The 19,752-nt window shown below is 39.5% G+C and overlaps 1 protein-coding gene across 1 annotated transcript in view; it reads left to right on the top strand.

The window, feature by feature from the left end:
• Positions 1-19,752, top strand: part of diaph2 (diaphanous-related formin 2) — a 382,189-nt gene that overhangs the window by 273,600 nt on the left and 88,837 nt on the right. Inside the window, exon 25 of the mRNA XM_042418197.1 lies at positions 2,058-2,182. Coding sequence (XP_042274131.1) covers positions 2,058-2,182 — 125 coding nt within the window. The remainder of the gene's footprint in view (positions 1-2,057; positions 2,183-19,752) is intronic.

Below are 19,752 nucleotides of genomic sequence, written 5' to 3'. Positions count from 1 at the left end.
TTCATGATGTTCACTTTCCTTTTTTCATCATTAGTGAGGCTGAGATCATAGTGACAAGAGCATGTGGATCTCAGAGGCCCTATCAGTAGAGAAATAGGCTATGTGATAGTGTGGTTTTCTCACTGTCATCCCCAGGAGTCAGTTCTGTGAGAATTGAGGAGGAGGGATTGTGAGTCTCCAAGTCACTGGATCCGTCCAGCCAGCCAGCTGGCTGTAAAGTCTAATAATGACGGTGACCTCACTCCTTACTCTTATTGTATTGCTTCTAGACTGATCACAGCAGGTCGTTTGTGTGTGTCTGTGAATGTGTGTGTGTGTTTCTTTGTGCTTTCCAGTGTGAATGCACTTTAGATACCTTTTGTATTTGTGTTGAAGGTTGTTTCGGTGTGCTGGAAGTACATGTGATCCACAATCTTGTCATCCAATCCTATTGTCAGAAAATGACAAAAAGAGAAAATCCAAGCTATAGAATTGATGTACAGCAAGACAAGTTTGACCCGTATGTCACTGAGGCCACATCTCTTGACAGCTTGTCTATTTCACCGCTCATCACTCTTCACACTTAAATTACAGTCAAGTGGATGAATTAACCTTGTAGATGTGGGGGTAGTTTAGGTTAAATAATATAAATTGTTGATGATCACCCTGATTTGTGCCCCAATTTTGGTGATCATTCAATGTGTGAAGTAACCAGCTACAAAGTAGGATAGACCAGTCACTGTTTATACATGATAAAAAAAAAAAATCCTACATGGTGGTGATTGGCTAAAGGTTGGACATGAGTCATTTGTTCATTCACTCATACGTATAATTTCATAGACACAAGTGATTTTAAGTACAGGTCAAAACAATCACTCATCCAAAGACTACATAATTCATGCAGCAGGGTATGTTCATTGTTTTGTGTTTTACTGTCAAGAAGGTTGTTTTATTGCCTCAACCTGTCTGTTTGCGTATCTGATTGTCTTTAACCAACATGTTAAGACTAGACTAGGATGCATCCACATTAACGCACTCATAAGGAAGAATCTTATTGGTTTGGCGACTATGCAACCTTTCCTTTTTCAAATGAACACAGTTCTTGACTCAAGCAGTCACAACATGAAGACTTTAAGACCTTCTTACTTTGGTGACAACATGACCTTTAACCCAGAATCACCATCATCGTTTTCCCAATACTATACAATGTTGGCTTTGAACATAAGGGTTAACAAAGGAGATTACTAGGCTAGCAGAGCTCTTTTTTCATCGTGTGTCTATCTTTTGTCTGTCCTTGTCAGTTTGTGCCTCAAAGGCCAAGGGCTTTAGTTGTAAAAGAATATCAAAAGCAATTTAGATTGAGAATAAATTGCATGTTATAATAAAAACAGAGATGCTTTCAATGAAGTACTCTGTGTACTAAATGTAGCAGATATTGAAGTGCATTGACTATGAAATTGAATTAAATGTACGGCCAGAATTCAGATATTCATAAGATGAAGGTTCATTTCAAAAGAGATCAAGGCACATGTTTTAGTGACCTTCTACTTTTAACTTTAGAAAGATATTCTATTAATCGGTGGGTTTTCTTTCTTCCCCTTTTCAAGTTATTTTGAAACTCTATATGTGTATTTGTGTGTGGAAGAGATTGCATGTGTCAATAACACTAAACCCTTAACAGCAACCTAAACATGATACTGCATCCATGCTCCTGTCCCGTCTGATCCCCTAAGACGTAGCTTGCCGTTTGAAGTCTCCACTTGAAAGGCCTGATCTGAATACTGTGGATTCCACAGCAACTCTGCAAACAGTGATTACAGACTGATTAATGAGCCACTGTAGACACACACACACTGCACACACGCACACACATATTCACACATGCTTACTTCTAGGCCACACAAAATGGATTATGCAGGAGTCAGTATGTCACAACTTGCAGAGTCTAACTCAGTCATAGCTGGATTTTATTCAACAAACTTTTCAGCGATCTGTGTTGTTTATATCATTACTGGAAGTGTAATTGCTGTTATTAACCAATTTATTATGGTTTTTTTTTGTTGCATTTTTTTCTACAGTGTCTGCTGAGATCTTAAAAGGCAGTTTGACCACCATGGAACGTCACATCCAGAGGCTTGAGAACGACATCGAGAACTTCCCTAAAACGGACGACCAACAAGATAAGTTTGTGGAAAAGATGTCGATATCCTTTTTATAGTGGTCTTTTTCACATCTTGCATACTTTTATACTTAAATTTGCTTCCCAACATTTGTATTGTAGCATATTAGGACATTTTGTGTACCATTTTTTTGGCAGTATTGGCAAAGGTGTATCCTGTTTGTGTTCTGCCTGGCAGCGGTAAGCAGTTTAAATCACTTGGTGTGATAGGTGGCACCAAAGGCAACTTAGGGATTGGATCTCGCTGCCGTGCTGTGAGATGTTGATCAGATCTCCCTCTTCACTCTTCCCTGGTTCCCTAGAGTGAAATCATGCCTGTGGCTATTTTTACTGCAGTCTGCCACTGCTGCCTGTCCCCTGGGGGACTCTAATAGGGGCTCTAGCCCCTCACACCAACTTATCGCCTATCCCTGATTTCATCTCCTGACCGGCCACAAGCCTCTCCACACAACTATTTGTGCACTATCTTCTCTCATGGCACCTCTCCTGTTTTGATAACGGAGTGTTTCACTTAAATCCAAGCATCTCTGCTCCCAAATTGAATTAGCCATGTCTCTGCACTTTCTTGAATGCCCTTTCTGAGAGGAAAGGTCTTCACTGTATAGGTTTGATCAATGATGGGAATCAAGTCTGTTGTCAATACCCTGAGGCTAGGGTGCTTCATGAAAAAAAAAAAAAAGAACGGAAAAAAAACAGTAAATCAGATAGCAGTGTTTCTTGTGTTTGTCTCCAGCATTATTAAGAAAAGAAAGAATCACTCAAGAGTAATTTAACAAGTGAGTAGGCGTTTCCATATGCCAGGCGCTCACACGTAAGACAGCATTTAACCTGATTTTTGCTTCCTTTTGTCTGAGATTTATTAAGGCTGACTTTGCACATTGGGTGGTATAAGAGTAATAGCCTCCTAACACATTAACAATCTGCTCCCAAAGAAGAGCACTTAAATTTGTGTAATTAAAAAAAAAAAGAAAAAAAAAAAAAAACTTAAGCAAAGGCCTCCCTGGTGGCAGCTCACAGGCAGCCAAGGAAGCTGCTCTGCCCCCCCGATGTCACTATTGATTCCCAGGCTCCTTCAAGAACTAGAGGCTTGAGTGAGAGGAAATGGAGAAGTGTAGATATACTGCAGCATGGCTCTCCCTCACTGTCTGGAGTTCCTCCCCAGAGAATGGCAGAGAGAAGCTGGCTGGCCATGACCTGAAACACCCCACTTCCTCCTCTTTCCCTCTCTCCCCATCTCACCTGATCGAGTTTTGGTGCCAGGAAGGAGGCTAAAGTGGGATTTAATAAGATCTATTTTGGTTCTTGCTGTATTTAAAGTAGGCACCAGTAGGAAAGCACTGACAAGCATATATATTTCATTCTCCATCTGTGTTATGTTCTATTTAGGTGTTTTCATAATGGTAGTTTCCTTTCCCTTGTTTTTTATGAATATAAAGAAGAGAATTGCTATAATCATATAGCATATTTTTAAATCATAATTTTCACAGTGTTATTTTTTGGGATGCAGAAACATTGAGGCACAGGAAGGAGTCAAATGATACAAAGTGTATGCATATTTGTTCTCTCAGCTTCCTGGAGTGTTTGATCTGCATTTCATCTCCGGTCTATACTAACGTCGTGAAATTAATAATAATGCAATCATAATAACAAAGTGACAGACATATATATTATTTTTTTACTGTGTGGTTTTGGATTTAGTGCAGTGGAAAACACAGGTGTTTTCTCCCTCCAAATTGTTTTTTGTCTTGATATTCACAGTACAAAATAATAGGAAGTATGCAGTTACTGTACATTTTGTGCACTTCTTTTGGAGTAGCTGTGGCTCTGTTACAGTGGGACATTTGTGTTTGTGTTCTTATGTCTCAGTTTAACCCACTTCTCTGAAGTCTGTCACCCAGGACAATATTTTCTACCACTTTATACCTCCTAAGATATCAGATGTTGAGCTGTCTTTGTGCAAGCGAGCATGGTGATGAAAATGAAACCACATACACATGGAGCAAACAGAGATAAAGAGATAGAAAGCGGAGACTGTGCTTGATTTGCTGAGGTTTTAGTACCAGTGTTTGCAATGAGCTTAGGTAGCACTCTAATCTGTGTTGCACAGCAAAGTGTTGGAACAATGACAGTGTGAAATACAGTACTGTATATTTTGGGTTGACATTTCCTTTGGTACACATGAGATAGCAGAGTCGAGGCAGACATACCTTTTTAAACTTTTCCCTGGGATTAAAAAAAGGATGTTGGTTCCTTGAAGCGTGACAGATGGAAGAACAACAACAGCTAAAAGTCATGCATTTGATGCTTGAGCAACCCTGAAAAAGTTAAGTGAAGCTCTGTTGTCTTGACTGCTGGGCACTGTGATGAATGAGTCAGTCTGCATTTGTGTGCGTGTGTTTGTGTGTGTGTTAAAGAGAGGGAGAGAGGGAGAAAGGGAAAGAGTAATTTACAGTGCGTGTGTAGGTGAGTACATGTGCCTCTGTTTCACTGTGACTCTTGTCAGCTTTTTCCTGAGATTAATTTCAGGAGGCCATGGTCACTGCAAGGTATTTTAAATGTAATATGTGCCCTAAAGCAGCAGAGTTTTAATTAAACCTTCAACAATAAATTATGTTTTGTTTTTTTCACTGTGCATGATTAGTGTTCCTAATTTGTTTAGGCTTCAGAAATTTCAGGTTTTTACCCATTAAAAAGTCTGATAAATTACCAGGGCAAACAATTTGTGAGAATCCGTCATCTTTATCAGTCATCTGATGTGCTTACCTTTTAGGGGAGGTCATTCCATGTAATAATATGTGAAGAAATTCACCCTGACCCATCAGCAGCAGTTATGAAATATGGAAAAAAAAGAAAAACAGAAAAAGAAGGAAGGAAGAAAAAAGGAAAGAGAGAAAGTAGAGCTTAGTGGAAGCACTTCATTTGGCTTTATTGATACATTTTTCTCTTTCCATTACTGTAATGTATGCAAATGACTGAATGGGGTGTTTGTTCAGCAGTTTAGTGATCTCTATCTGTCAGAATAAATGGGAGCCCACAAAGGCTGTAGAGTTGAGGCACAAGCCCCCAGAGAGCCCTATTTCACCAGAGAGGCAATGGCTATCACATGCACACACACACACGCACGCACGCACAGACACACACACACACACACACACACACACATTTCCAGTTGCTGGTGGGTATGATAGAGTAGAGCTGGGGGCTAAGAGCGGGACTCTGCATACTGGAATATTAATGGTAGTGAGGCGACTCGATGGGGATGATGAAAGACTTGACTGAACCTTGATGGATGCATGGACATGTCCAATACATCTCCCTCTGCTGTAGTCAATGCCTTAACCCAACCCACTGATATTTAGCTTAACCTTTTATTTCCCAGAAGGCCAGAGTCAGAGCACATCATTCTCGCCAATCTTCACACATTGAGTGGCAAGGAGCTGTCTTTCGGGGCCAGTTTCCTTAAGGTGGTAGATTGGTGTAACAAATTTGAACAGTTTTTTTTTTTTTTTTTCTTTTTTTTGTCTCCAAATAGTCAAATACAACTAAAACTATTTCTCAAAACATCCGAAAAGGTTATGCACTCTATAACCCCAAGCTAACCCCACAGCTAAGAGTGTTTTCAATGGTAACAATTAGAGACACTTCACAAAATATAGTGATTTATGGATGCAAAATGTGTTGTTGTACCTTTACAATTTTGCAAAAGTGATCGTTTAACAACTTCTTTTCATTCCTTAGAATCCTTTTTTTTGGAAATGTTTGTGTGATTGTGTGTGTGGCATTGTTACATGGTCATTAAGTTTATCCAGTATGTCCTTGCAGCTGTTGAATTTTTCCACAACGCTGAGTGAATGGAACTGAGAAGCCTGAAGCCATTACCCATGGCCATGTATTTAGTTTGAAAATAATCTTAATTTACCCAGAATTCCTTTGTGAGATAGAAAAGGAATGGACAGCATTACCTAACGGATTAGCTCAGCCGTCTATATAAAGTGTAGATCTAAGTCAAAGTATTTCTTCGTTAAACCTGCTCCTCACCACAGAGAGGGTTTTTTTTCTTATAGTGAGCATCTTGCTTAATTACCCTCTAATAAAGGAGATTTTAGTCCAGTATATCTAGCATATTGACCCCTTCCCTGTCAGTTTTCTTGCCGACATAAGGAGTTAAGTCACAGATTCAGTAGTTATCGATACCTCGTATGGATCAGGAAGTCTCAACTCCTGGCATCCTACAAGCCCACACTTCTAACAATGCCAGCTTATTACACCACCTTAGCCCACCCACACAGGGTCAGCCTAGACACACTTTCTCCCGGCCCCGGGGCTAGCCTGTAATACCACCTCTGTGGCTTGAAAATCGACAGATGCATACAGTTACCACCTTTCTGTTCTCAGAGACTTCAGTCTGATTTAGTTCACACTTCAAAAGAAGAGGTTCACTACAATGTGTTTACGAATGGCTCTTGTCAAACAGCAACAGTTTCAGACTCCGTTGGCTTCAGGCGAGGTTTGTGTTCAGGTGCAGCATTCACTTGTATCGGCACCAGGCACTTAAGGTCAAATAAATGGTTATTAGTGAAACAATTGTTCTATTTAGCAGACTGCTGAGTTCAAACTGCAGAAACATCCCCTATTAAAAGCTTGTTTTGTCTGGAGAAGCAAGGTATTGTTTGGAGAAGCTATCCCACTTTAGTACACCTTTATGTGTTTGAATGAGAAGCAAGTCAGATTATTTACAGAATCATCATGTTTATTTCTGTATGTTTGTGTATAATAAAACTGGGTTAAAACATGCTGGTGGCACTCTCAGTAGCTCTTTCTAATTTTTAAAGCATAAATACTTTGAGAGATAAACAAACACCCCCACCCCCTGCCACGCAAACACATACATAAGCTCACTCTCTTAATCACCACCTTCCTTCAAGCCCCCCCTCCTCCCCCTTCCCCACCCCCAACCCAAGTGTTTTTCTCAGCTAATGAAATTCACTGTAAACTGTGTGGCCAATTAACTGAAGCACAGATAAACCATGGAGCCAAAATTCTGTAGAAACCCGTGGAAATAAGCAGAGGGGCTTAAAACAGACTCTTTGCCTGCCTGAGTTTTGCGTCTGTATTTCACACCTCAATGCGAGTGTCCAGACTTGGATAAAGCAACAGGAAATGTAGAAAATGCAATCACTACAACAAATGGTAATCTTTCATGTAGCATTCTGAATGTCACAGGAGATATTAAGATTTTAATTAACACATTTTAATAGGTGATTGTAAGAATAAACATTTGCTAAAATTAAAATTGTAATTCTAATAATGTTTATTGCAGAGAAAAAGCACAAAATGTGAACGGAAAATGGTTGTGAAGATTATGTTGCTGTCTTACCAAGGATTTTCTTATTCATTATTTACTCTGCTGTTTTATTACCTTTGATGACAAATATGAAATGCATTGCAATTATACAGAGTTTTTAATTACCTTAAGTAAGGCATGAACTGGCATTGTGGCAGAGTGAGTCAATTAAATTGACTTCCAAAAGTACAAACACTATAACTAACATCTGTATTTACAGCTTTAGAACTCTGTCCCACCTACTGTACCTACAGTATATCCTGTCATACTATCATACAGTACTGCTGTCACACTGCTCTGCCAAGATTCAGAGAACGCTCCGTATTTCACTGTAGTGTACAGTACAGATCACTTCTTTTTTTATTACTGTTGCACTAATGTAAGTTAGTTAGTTATTTTAGATGCACTAAAGATCACTTTTTAATTAATCAATTTGATCTACACAAAAATGAAAGGAAAAAAAAAAAATTAAAGTCCCCATCTGAATTTATGAGAGCCCAATATGATCTTTGAATTGCTTATTGTGTCCAGCCAACAGTCCAAAGCCCAGAATTATTCAGTTAGAGCAAATCCCCACATTTGAGAAGGCGTGAGCATCTAATGTTTGGCATTTTTGTCAATAAATGACAGTGACAATTAATTGGTTATTAAATTAGTGTCTGGTTAATCCACTAATTGAATTATCAACACATTGTTTAAGCTCTACTTATACAAATACCAATCAAGTTAGAACTTGGAACAGTGAATAGATTCACAGAACAAACATTACGTATACATTTGAATGTAGAGTGTTTGGCTTTTTAACCTTGTTACACTTGATGGATAGTATTGCAGTTTCAGCAGGTATTGCTACTACATTTGACATATTCAAACTAGAATTCTGCTGTGGCTCAGACAGCTCAGAACAGAATATGAACCGACCATGCATTTTAAACCCTGCTGAAGGGGAGAAAAAAAAAAAAATCACGTGATGTGAGTTGATTTCACAGAATATACATGTACTGCTTTGTGTGCCAACAGAAAATAATATATCGCCATCGTCTTCTTCGCAGCCTGTCTAATTCACTGCCAGACAGGAGACCATCTTGGTGCCCTCTGGTCATATGAGTGAATTCCCTAGAAGTTCTCCAATCAGTATCTTGTTAGGCTGTGACACTCAGCCTGATGTGGCAGCTCCATTAACCAGTAGAGTAAGCTGGCTGACAGGCCGCCTGGGCTGTAGCTCCCAGGGGTGGGGAGGGGGTGTGGCGTTGAAATACAGGAAATACACCCATGATGTACACTGGATCTATCCCTTTGCTCCTGAGTGAACAACTGTCATATTCCACTGATAAAGCCTCCATGCCCTGCCAGTCCTGGACGGTGTCCTTTGGGATCTGCTGTGTTCTTCTGGGATTCAGGTCTGCTCCCCTGCAGTCTAAAATGCTTCCTTATGCTTCACCTCCTGTAAACATTCTCATGGAGGTCGATAAACAAACAGCATGTTATCTACACTGTATATGAATGAGGACCAGAGCTAATGTATGGAAAAAGGATATAATGTTCTGATTAGAAAATGATTTGTTTAGCTAATCAGTTTCATCTGCTTGTCTCCATGCGTTGCTCAGCCGCTGTATAGCTTTGCCTCTACTGGCCCATGTCTCCGCTGATTATTTCTGCTCTACAGAAAGTCGGGCTAAGGACCCAGTGGCAGCAGCACCAATCTGCACCTCATTACTTCCCCAAAAGGCCTGGGCTTAGTGCAGGGTAATAGACAGAGGCCCAGCCGCCCTCATTTGTCATGGGCTCCTGGGTTTGATGCAAAGCCCCCCTTGAGCACTTGTTGCTGAGCTCTAATCCTGCAGTAGACACCAGCCACACTTCTCTGCTTAGCCATCCCCTCTCTCCACCGTCATGGCTCATGATTTCACTTTCATTTGATGTTTTAATGAAATCCCTGAGACTCAGTTGAATGGCGGGCCCATTGTTGGCAAATTATTCTATCAAATGCAAGTGGAAGGGAAACGTGACTGGAGTTATTTGTCTAGTAAATATGAGCCACCAAGGGTTTACAGTGTTTTTCAGCATGTGAATCCACAACAGAAGATGATTGGAGTTAAACGACACAGGTTGAATCACAGGAAAACGCATTTAGCCTAAATGGCACATAGAATGCTGTCATCATGGTCTTGATAGCCCCATGTAATACCAATTCGTACAATTTCTGTAATAACTAATAATAATGCTAGCACTGACATAGCAGAAGTTAATTGTAAAATTAGTCGCGTGAAATGTACTCAGTGCTGGTAGATAGGTAGTGTGCAGAGCAGACATTCATTCAATGGCTGACATTTATTCCCGCGCAGACCAGTATATTACCTAGTTGTACCATTTGTTGTGCCTTATTGCAAATAAGTGCCATGGGGCAGCACCCAAAAGTCTGGAGAAAGCTCCTTGATGAAAAGCCCTGAGTATCATTAGCTAAGGTCGCTGTGTGTGCCAGTTGAAAGCCTCTCTAAAATGTAAATCAAACTAATGCCCAAACACTTCCTCCTCCTTTCCCCACAGTTGTGTTATTATTTCTTGCTGATGCTGTCGAGGGAATTTAGTGGTGTTCTGCTGTTTGCTACTGGGCTCTCTGTTGATTTCTAACTTTGTGCCGTGGTGGCTATCCTTCCTCTCCCCTGACAAGACCCAGGGATCACTGTGTCTGCATGACTGCAGGCCATCTCTCCGGCAGCCTGCTCATATACCTGGCCCCGCAAACGATTAGCCGAACTTATTGACTGCATTTGAACGCTTTGGAGCAATTAGGTGCTTCATTATGCAAATAAAGCGCACTAATTACCTCACGTGTGCTAATTGATTATAAGATACGGTATATGGTCAACACTGGGGTTGACTCCTTCAAAAAGATTTGGCCTTCAACAGTTTAAACCGTGCACTTTGAGAATAAATTAATGATGGCAAATAACACAGTGGGCCATTTCCCCGGCATGTCACTGCACACTGCACACGCAAATTTGAGGCACAATAGAAAAGATTGAGGAGAAAGAGATCTCTAATTAAAATGAATCCGTGACAGTCAGAAACACTAACAGTTACAAACGGCAATCTGATGGTAGTCAACAGGGGATTCTCCATTAATTGGCAAAATGAGGCTCATCAATCACACAGAGGGGGAATTCTGCACAGACAGTATCCTGTCAGAGTCACCCACTGTGGGGGGAGCAGCATGACGTGTGTCTCAGGGACAGATTCATGTAGAGAGGGAACAGTTTCTTCTCATCTCTCTCTCTCTCTCTCTCTCTCTCTCTTTCTCTCTCCCTTTCTCTCAGACTATGTTTCTCACCACATGTGGCTCTCAGTAGACATCTCTCCAACTCATTCTGACAGGCTTTGTTTTTCCTTGTCGCATTTCAAATGGGGATTGGCTGGCATTCTCTGCCAGTCAAGGCCGAGACAGAATTGTCAAAACACACTGTTGAATTTCAGCTTTTAGAGGATATTCTTTGCTGATGACATGTGGTGAGAGGCGGCTTGTAACACCATACTCCCTCTCTTCATTCAAGCGCTCACGGAAATACTGGTAATGCTGATTGTCTATGCAGAGGACCATGATAATTTTATTGGATTAAAAATAACTTTTTTTTTTCTTTTTTTCCAAAACACTGACAACCATCTCTGAACACATTGGCAGTAACATTTGAGTCTTTCTCTGTGTTATCATGGTTTTGGAGCGACATAGAAACATTGTAAGAACCTATTACTATCCTTGTTTTTATAGTGAGAAATGTGCCGTGATGATTGAGCAAGCCAAATAAATGCTTGGGCACATAACCTTCTGCCCCTGCCTACAGGTCAATAATTATACCCAGGCAATAATTGACTGTTTCATCAATTGAACCAATCAATGGACTGCTCCCTAGTCCTTCATGTCATTCGCTAGGTTTGGGCAATCACAGGCAAAGTGAGACTTGAAATAGTTATTGCTCTGTATCGCTTTTTCTGTCACCGCTGCGTCTAATTTTGTTATGTCATGTATCTATATTGTACAGGCTAACATTTGGCACAGAGGCTATAATGTTATCTGATGTGTGCACTCACTCGCACGTGTTGTATGTTGATATCCTCATTACCTTTTTTCCAATGGATCACACCAGTAATATGTCAGGCATGCCACGGCAAATTGAGTATTCACAACTATCTTTATAGCTTTCACAGACAGGGCTAATACACTGCGAGTCAAAACAACAGTCATGCCTGTGTGGGTTTTTATTGACAATTAACCTTCAATTAGCAGCATGGATAGATAGGGTGACCTCCAGAAGTGCTAGTGGTTGTGTTGATGATTGCTCCTTCATGAACGTGATTACATGAAATGAGCCTGTTTGCTATGAAGTGGGACCTCTGGCTGGTGCACTGACACTCACGGTGACAGACAGAGAGCGGCATTTAGCACGTTGTTGTTAGCTGCAATAGCAGTGACGTGAAAATAAAATGGATTAGTAAACATAAATGTTTCTAATCCATTTTTGCGCCCTTATCTTTTTTTCTCTCTCCCTTTCTCTCATTGACACACACACACACACACACACAAACACGCATGCTCACAGAGACACACCCTTACATACAGGCTGTACACTGTCCATGAGTCTAAGCCCTGTCATTTAACAGCAACAGGGATGTGTGAGACACATCTGCTACCTGAACCAGCAGCTGACCTTGAATTGACTTTCTGTGATGAAGACTTACGGTTGATCCCTGGGCTTTTGCTTTGATGCCTTGCAGCGTCCCATCCTAACCTAAGAACATAGGTATAAACAGTGGAGACCATATATGTCTCTCTCTGGTGTACTCCTTTTCTTTTTTTACCTTTCTGTGCCATGATTTTCAAGGTTTTCGGTGCAGTTGGTAATAAGATACAGATGTTGGAGAGAAGTATGTACTCCCCTTGACTTTTTGCATACTTACTTGTGCATATAAAATGAGAAATGGTCATCTGTCTGTAAGAAGGGATATATTTTGAAAGACAAATTTATTTTGCAAAAAAAAAAACAACTCTTGTCTACTCACCTGGGCTGTGTTTTCATTGGCTTGTGATTCCATCAGGCAAGAAAAAAAGTATAATTCTCTCTAGAAATAAAAGTTAACTTTTTAGAATTTTTTTCCCTTTACTTACTCCCAAAGTAAAGCACCTTAAAGTCCACGCTTAAAATCCTGTTGTAGAGTAAGAGTAACATTGCCCTGGAGCTAAAGATTGTACTTTATACAAACTTGAGAACACATTTTAAATCAGTTAACTTTCAATTTTAAATCAATTTGCATACAGTATGTCAGTTTTTGATGAATTCAGTGCCCTCTGTGCAACAACGAGGAAATGTTCTGAATAAGCTACAGCTCTGTTTTGCACCTCTGACTAGCTTCTTCTCCATAGCAATAGCTGCCAAGGCTGATAGGTCCCACAGAATTTAGAGCCAGTGTACCAAACTGATAGACAAAAATGACTTCCCAGAATAAAAGTTGAAATATTAATAACCAATTACTATCACATAAACCTATAACACTGTTAATTTGCCTGAAAGACTACAATTCTGTCACTGTACTGTATACTGAGTGACATTCAGGTTTTTATGTAAATAAACCATATTCGCAAAAATTAATTTACAGTGGGGGGAAACTTAGGGAACGAGCAGCTCCTCCCACTTCACAACTCCACACTACAACTGCTGTGTGATAATAAGACTGTTTGTCCAAATATGGGTGTTTCTGTTCTTGTCTTTCTAAACATATACACACCTCCTTCCTTACAAGCCCATGGTGCTATCTGTAATGAAGATTCAAAGATATTTATGTCCAACTATGTCCTGATGTTACACGTCACAGCAGGTACAGGTGTGAAAACACACATCCAGAGGTGTAGGTAGGAACAGGCGTTAACTGGAGGGACACAGCAGCCGGTGCTGCCACAGCTCAATGGGAACAAGGTGTTGTTGCACAGCAACACACAGTTGCCATCATCTAAGCACCAACCTACTGCAGATGTGCATGTTTTGTTGTTTTTTTTTTGTAGAAAAGCAGTCATCAAGATGTCTAACAGATCATGGGGCCAATCACTGTGATTGAAAACTGGTTGGGAAGGTTTCTACATTGTTTCTAGATGCAAGTTGAAATGTGATGTAGCTAAATTAAGAAAATAACTTGAGTAATTTCAATGACTGACTGCAGATTTTATATGCTCTGTGGGAATGTCCTCTTGGGACATGTTTGTGATGGATAGTGCAGCAGGGGTTATGGTGCCTCAGGCTTGTTTGATCCAGTGGTCATATTCTTAAACCTCAGTGAGCACATTATTCTCCATCTGAAATATAATTCTATCTGCATATGCTCCATTGCCCTACTCCTCCAGTTTGAATGTCCAAATTAGATTTTTAAAGTCTAATTTAAATGAAATTTCCAGTATGAAGTGACTTTGTTCTTTTCACATTGTCTGTCCCTTTAATGTTAAGAGTGGCCATTTTTAAACAGTGTGACAAAGTAAACGGTCCTTATGGAAGAATATTTTCGCCATTTCTAGTCTGTGAGGTTTGACGTGCTTCTTGTCAGATTCAACAAACTCTCTTAACTGCACAAACTTGTTTCATCCACAGAAATGTGACCAAAGAATAAAAACAATCATTTCACACCACAGAGGTTCATGACAAAAACATGACACATTTACAGTAGCAGTGTCGGTAGTGGTAATAGAGGACACGAAACAATTAGAAAATGTGAATGCAGCTGTTGACAGCATGTCATCAAAGCATACTATACTGTGACAGAAATAAAGAGGGAATGGTTTGGCATGAAGTTAGATACTAAAAACAACTTTCTAAAGCAAAGTTGTCTATGACTAATACGAGAGGCATATCGGAAAGGATGTCAGGCAGTCAGGTGCATTAAAATATGATACTGGACAGAGATCTGCATGAAGACCTAAAGCAGCTAAAAATCATTAAAATAAGTAAGACATGGTGATGATAATATGGTCAACAGAATATTTATATTGCATTACATTTGTTTTAGTTACAGTATATATTTTATTTGAGTTAATTTTGGCATCATATTTAAACTCAGAATTCATACAGATTAAGACATTATAATTCTATGTCAAGCAAGTGTTTTTCCCCTGTGAAGAAAGACGAATAGGTCATGACTTGTACTGCATTTCTGGAGCACTTAAATTTTGTTCGTACCTATAAAAAAAAACACTATGTACGAGAAAATTGGTGAATACCACAAATTCTCTTAAGGAACTTGTTTCGCTTAAGAACAAACCTGTCCATAATCTGTCCGTATGAGTGATTCTTGCATGAGGCTTATTGTCTTTATTTTCCCGCCTGAACAAAACTATATGGTTGAGTTTCAAGGTTCTCATCACCATCAATACATATATATATACATATATAAGCTTGGATTCAGAATACCTTCTATTACTCTGTTCTTTTGTTAATCTAATAAATCTTAAACAGTGCAATTCAGTTTAATGTTAAATGATAAATATTTGAGTGTAGTAGTAACATGGCTTCTTACAGCATCGTACAGCTCTGTCCTTTCATGTTGTATTTCCTCCACGTAACCGTAATTAGGAACATCTCTAAATATTTCTGACTCATAATCGGTAATAATCAGGAGCCAAAAGATGTTTGTCCTATGAAAAAAGCCATTATCTCATCTGTGGCAGTTATGCAAATGACAACCCAAAAACAACATGAATCAAAATGAAATATAAAGTACAGTCATCATTGTTGGGGCTGGCTCCCGTAGCAGCAAACAAGCTCACAATCCAAAATCTAGACAATAGATTGTGTCTTAACAATAAGGCTGTGTTCTAACAAAATACATTATTGTGTTCAATAGCAACAGAGAGCATACCATCCTCCCCTTTTTGTGCATACCATGGAGACTAGAGAGAACTTTAAAAAACATCAAAATGATTGCAATCATAACACTAATTTAGCATTACCATGGCTTGGATTGCCATGGCTACAAATGAAGCTTCAGAGCTTTGAAGCATTCAGGTCAACCTTAGTTTAAGCCTCACAGCAATATTAACACCATTAATGTTAATTACAGGACTGAGGTTTGCTTTTTCTAATAATACAATTATTTGAAATACAGGGAGTTCTCAGTATTAAGATTATACAGTATTTTATCCATTAGTGTTTTATCTTAGGCTAAACATAATGACAATGAGGTAAATAATCTTGTTTTTATTTTAATATAAAATGCCCCACTAATGTAGCCTTAATCATTTCAAAACGTAATAATGCAGATTGAAATTCAGTCATTAACTGATTTTCAGGTTTTTGCTCTGTAATTACATTACAATATTAATACAAAAGGGCAATATCTGAATTCCCCTGACTTTAAAATTGTTCAGTTCTTCACTAATTTTAATCAAAACTACAGCTCTGTTTGCTGTCTACTGCTGCAGTTCCAATCAAATTCAATTTTGTTTACACCAATCATCTTACCTTGCTAACTTTGTAGATGTGTGTACAAGTCTATTTATTAAATGTTTATTGTTAATAATTATAGAGTAGTAATTGTCATGGGGGCATTAAGATAATATCACTGGTGAGAGCCAAAAAAAAAAAAAAATGAGAGGAGTCAAACAGCACTCCACTATCACATGAATTTGTACCATGAGAGAATGATGGTCATTGTGTTTGTTTGTTTTGTGTGTGTATGTGAGGGGGGGTGTTTCAAGGGAGTATAAGAATGTGTATACATGCGATAGCTGCAAGGCAGCACAGAATGATAGCCGTGAATGAGGCATTTTCCATTGAAGTGATTAAAATGATTGAGGACAGTGGCAAACTCATTCATCTCTGAGCAAGGTGATGAGGGACATTCTGTATGTGCGAGTGTCTGAGAGAAAGTGCCTCTGTGCATTCATGTATACGTGTGAGTGAGTGTGTGTGTGTGTGTTTATGTGTCACAGATGTAGAACAAGTTGTGAAATGGGACTGGCATGGAGACGACCAGAGCGATGTGGAGCGATGCCCACAGGAGCGCCGTGTCGTTTTACTGTACATCTGAACAGACAGCCAAATATTTATCATCACCCCACCACAGCCTACATCCTACGTTTTAATTTGACCTTCATCAGAACAAAGTAAACAATTTCTCAACATCAGTGTTGTGTTGTTTTTAAGGAGGGTTATTTTGTCTGTTTTTTTTTTCTCCTAACAATTGTACCCTAAAAAATAGGACTAGAAATAATTGCATAGAAGTTCCTTGAGGTTTCCATGGATGTGATTAAGCTGGACTTTAATCAGTATGTCTCCTCTGTTCAGCAGATTCTTCTTAATTACTTCAGTGAGGGGAGAGAGTGGGTGGCGCAGGTTGTCTGCATGTGTGTGTGTGTGTGTGTGTATGTGTGTGTTATCTATCTCACAGTATATAATAAGTAGTATGTAGAGTAGCTATTTTTGATACTGTTAACATTTTTGTTCTATCTCTACTTGACACAAAGGTTAAACCACACCCTGTACTTTAAATGTAAGTAGAGCTAGCCTCAGTGGCCTTGTTGGCTACACATAACCACTCTCAAGCACATTAAGTGTATGTCTAAACCCACTTAGCATTGGCAGCGTTGTGAAAGTGTTTATTTGAGGTCTATGGGTTCATGTTTCCCTCCTCTTTCTCTCTCTTCCCCCTCTCACTCTCTGTACCTCAGCCTCTCCCATCAACTGCTCTAATCTCCTGAATGCCATCCACACTCACCGTTCATCCCCTGCCTTCAGGATTGGTTTCACACAGTGATCCCCTCACTGACCAGACAGACGACTCAACAATTAACCTCCAAGTCTGACCTGAAATATCTCAAACCTTCTCCCCTCAGCATCCTTATTGGCCTCTAATAGATTTCTAACAGGTAGAAAAAAGTGGATTAAATTGCACCCGTTCAACCCTTAGGCTCTGTGCAGAAACACTGTTCAGTTTGCTGGCTTTTTTTTTTTTTTTTTTTCCCCCTTGCTAAATACCACGATTGTGACTGTGGTACAGGATGTTGTCTGAGCTGAATGTGTAATGACCACACCAAGCCGGTGACATATAGTGCCAATGTGTTAATAATGGCATTAGACTCTGTGGCGTTCTTCATAGAATTATTCTACCGATTGCTTCTCCATTTCCGTCCCTTTAAAGCCCTCCATTTCAGTTATTTTGCTAATAGCCCAAAAGCACTCTGCTGGAGCCAGTTTTACTGAAACTGTATTCCCCATGAAGAAGATTAGTCCCTGTGTTATTTAATGTCACTTTAGCCATTATTGCAGGATTTACAGCTGATGCAGTGTCTGTTCCCTACCTTTCTGGTTATCATCCCACACAGGGCAATTGATATGGCCTACTGTGCTGTGGACACAGGTTTGCAATCCAGTGCTTCCCAAACACTCTGTTCTTTTCACTGAAACCCAGTGGCACCTAAAGTGATCCTTTAGTGTACCACATTGGAACTGCATGTTGGGTTTTAGCTGTTGAGTTATGCCTTGAAAGTCTGCTGTCAGGTGTAAGGGTTTTAAATCATAGCGTGTATGTATGCTTTGCCTGCATGTGCGTGCATGTGTGTATATGGTCATTGTGTTGGTAGTTGTGGGAAAGCATGTGGAGATCAGATTGTAACCAGTAAGGTAATGATTCATAAGACAGCCAGTAGGACTTATCCACTAATAGATCTCCTGGGAGATAACCTAATCCCCCAACAATATCTCCTTATTATATTACAAGTGAACTATGTACAGAATGGGGTTCTCTATCCACAAATGAATACTAAGCCCTATACTTAGCTTTAAGCTTATTAGATTTGATCTGAAACAGAGCAGTATCAAGTATTCTCCCTGATGCAAGGGTGATCAGAGATAATAATTCTTTCTGATATCAGTTTTAATTTCACAGTCTACCGATTGCTGTGATTTTATATAACACAATGTATGCTTTAAAAAAAAACAAAAAAAACTGGAGTATTTAAAAACATTCATGAAATAAAGGAGTTCATTGTAATCAAGGAAGTAGATTCTCTACTAGAGATTTACTACATACTGTAGTGCACTAAGAGCCAGGACAGTAAATACACTATGTAATCTGTTCATTGAGTGCTTTTGTCATCCACAGAGATCACAAGAGGGAGCTTGTCAGTGGCAAATGAAAGTCCAACTTCTTTTCAAGGTGCGGATTGGAGATTAGTAGTAATGCTCATCTCTATCTTTCTGTCCGCTTTCACAGAGATGATAAGACTTGCAAAAGATGAGGCCCCCATCTCTCTCTCTCTCTCACACACACACACACTTATACCCTCTGTCTCCCTCACCCATCTATTACTTCCTTGTCCTCACTTTCTCATGTTACCCATCCCCTTTCTTCTCTTTATCCCTTTCTCTCAGATTGACTAAGCTCTAAAGAGGGTTGCTAACTTCTTTTCAGGATTCCAAGAGGAAGAGATTGTATGAGTGAGTAGATATTCTCCACAGAGCCCCAAATGGCTTTGTGTTGCCACACAGACTCCCAAGACATCCATTAGATTTTTGGAGCCTTTTATTTTCTCTCCAGACATGAGAGCTTCCCCATGTCAATTCTTAGTTATTAGCAATGCTATTGTCTCTACCACTTGTTGACAATAAAGGGGGAAAAAGTAAAGCCAGGCCCAAATACAAGAAAAAGAAACATTTTAAAATATTTTCTTTCGGCTTGTGCTTCCTTTGAATCAATCTGACAACTAATATGTTAAAAAAGTGACTGTAATATGTTGTGTTTCTTGACTAAAGGAACATTTGTTTAAATTAATTAATCTATATTTTTTCTCCAACTAAAAGCCTGAGGAAGTAGTTATTCCTATTTATAGTGTTGGCTACAGTTCACCTAACATGTGCCAAAAAGTCTATACAATGTCCCCCAGTAACAGGAATGCATTTACACCCTCTCCTGTAAACAATTATTAAATCTCAGAGCTCCATCTAAAGGTTTCTCAACCTCCTGTATGAATTTTATGTTATAGTTTTAATTCCTTTTGTCCTTTTGATGTTTCCTTTCACATATAAATACAGGCATCTCTAATTGGCCCTGTGTAGAGGGAGGGACCAAAACCTTCCTACGCTCCTCTGTGCTCATCTGGAGTTTATTTATTTAGGTCTGAGTGTGTTGCTCGATAGTTATCCACATATTCACAGATCACTAGCCAATAGGGGAGGGGAGATGCCATGGTCAATTAGGTGCTTAATGAGATATCGCA

The sequence above is a fragment of the Thunnus maccoyii genome, chromosome 8, assembly GCF_910596095.1.
Source record: "Thunnus maccoyii chromosome 8, fThuMac1.1, whole genome shotgun sequence".
NCBI classification, from domain to species: domain Eukaryota; kingdom Metazoa; phylum Chordata; class Actinopteri; order Scombriformes; family Scombridae; genus Thunnus; species Thunnus maccoyii.
The sequence above is the reverse complement of the archived record's forward strand: the minus strand, read 5'-3'. Positions and strand labels throughout refer to the sequence as shown.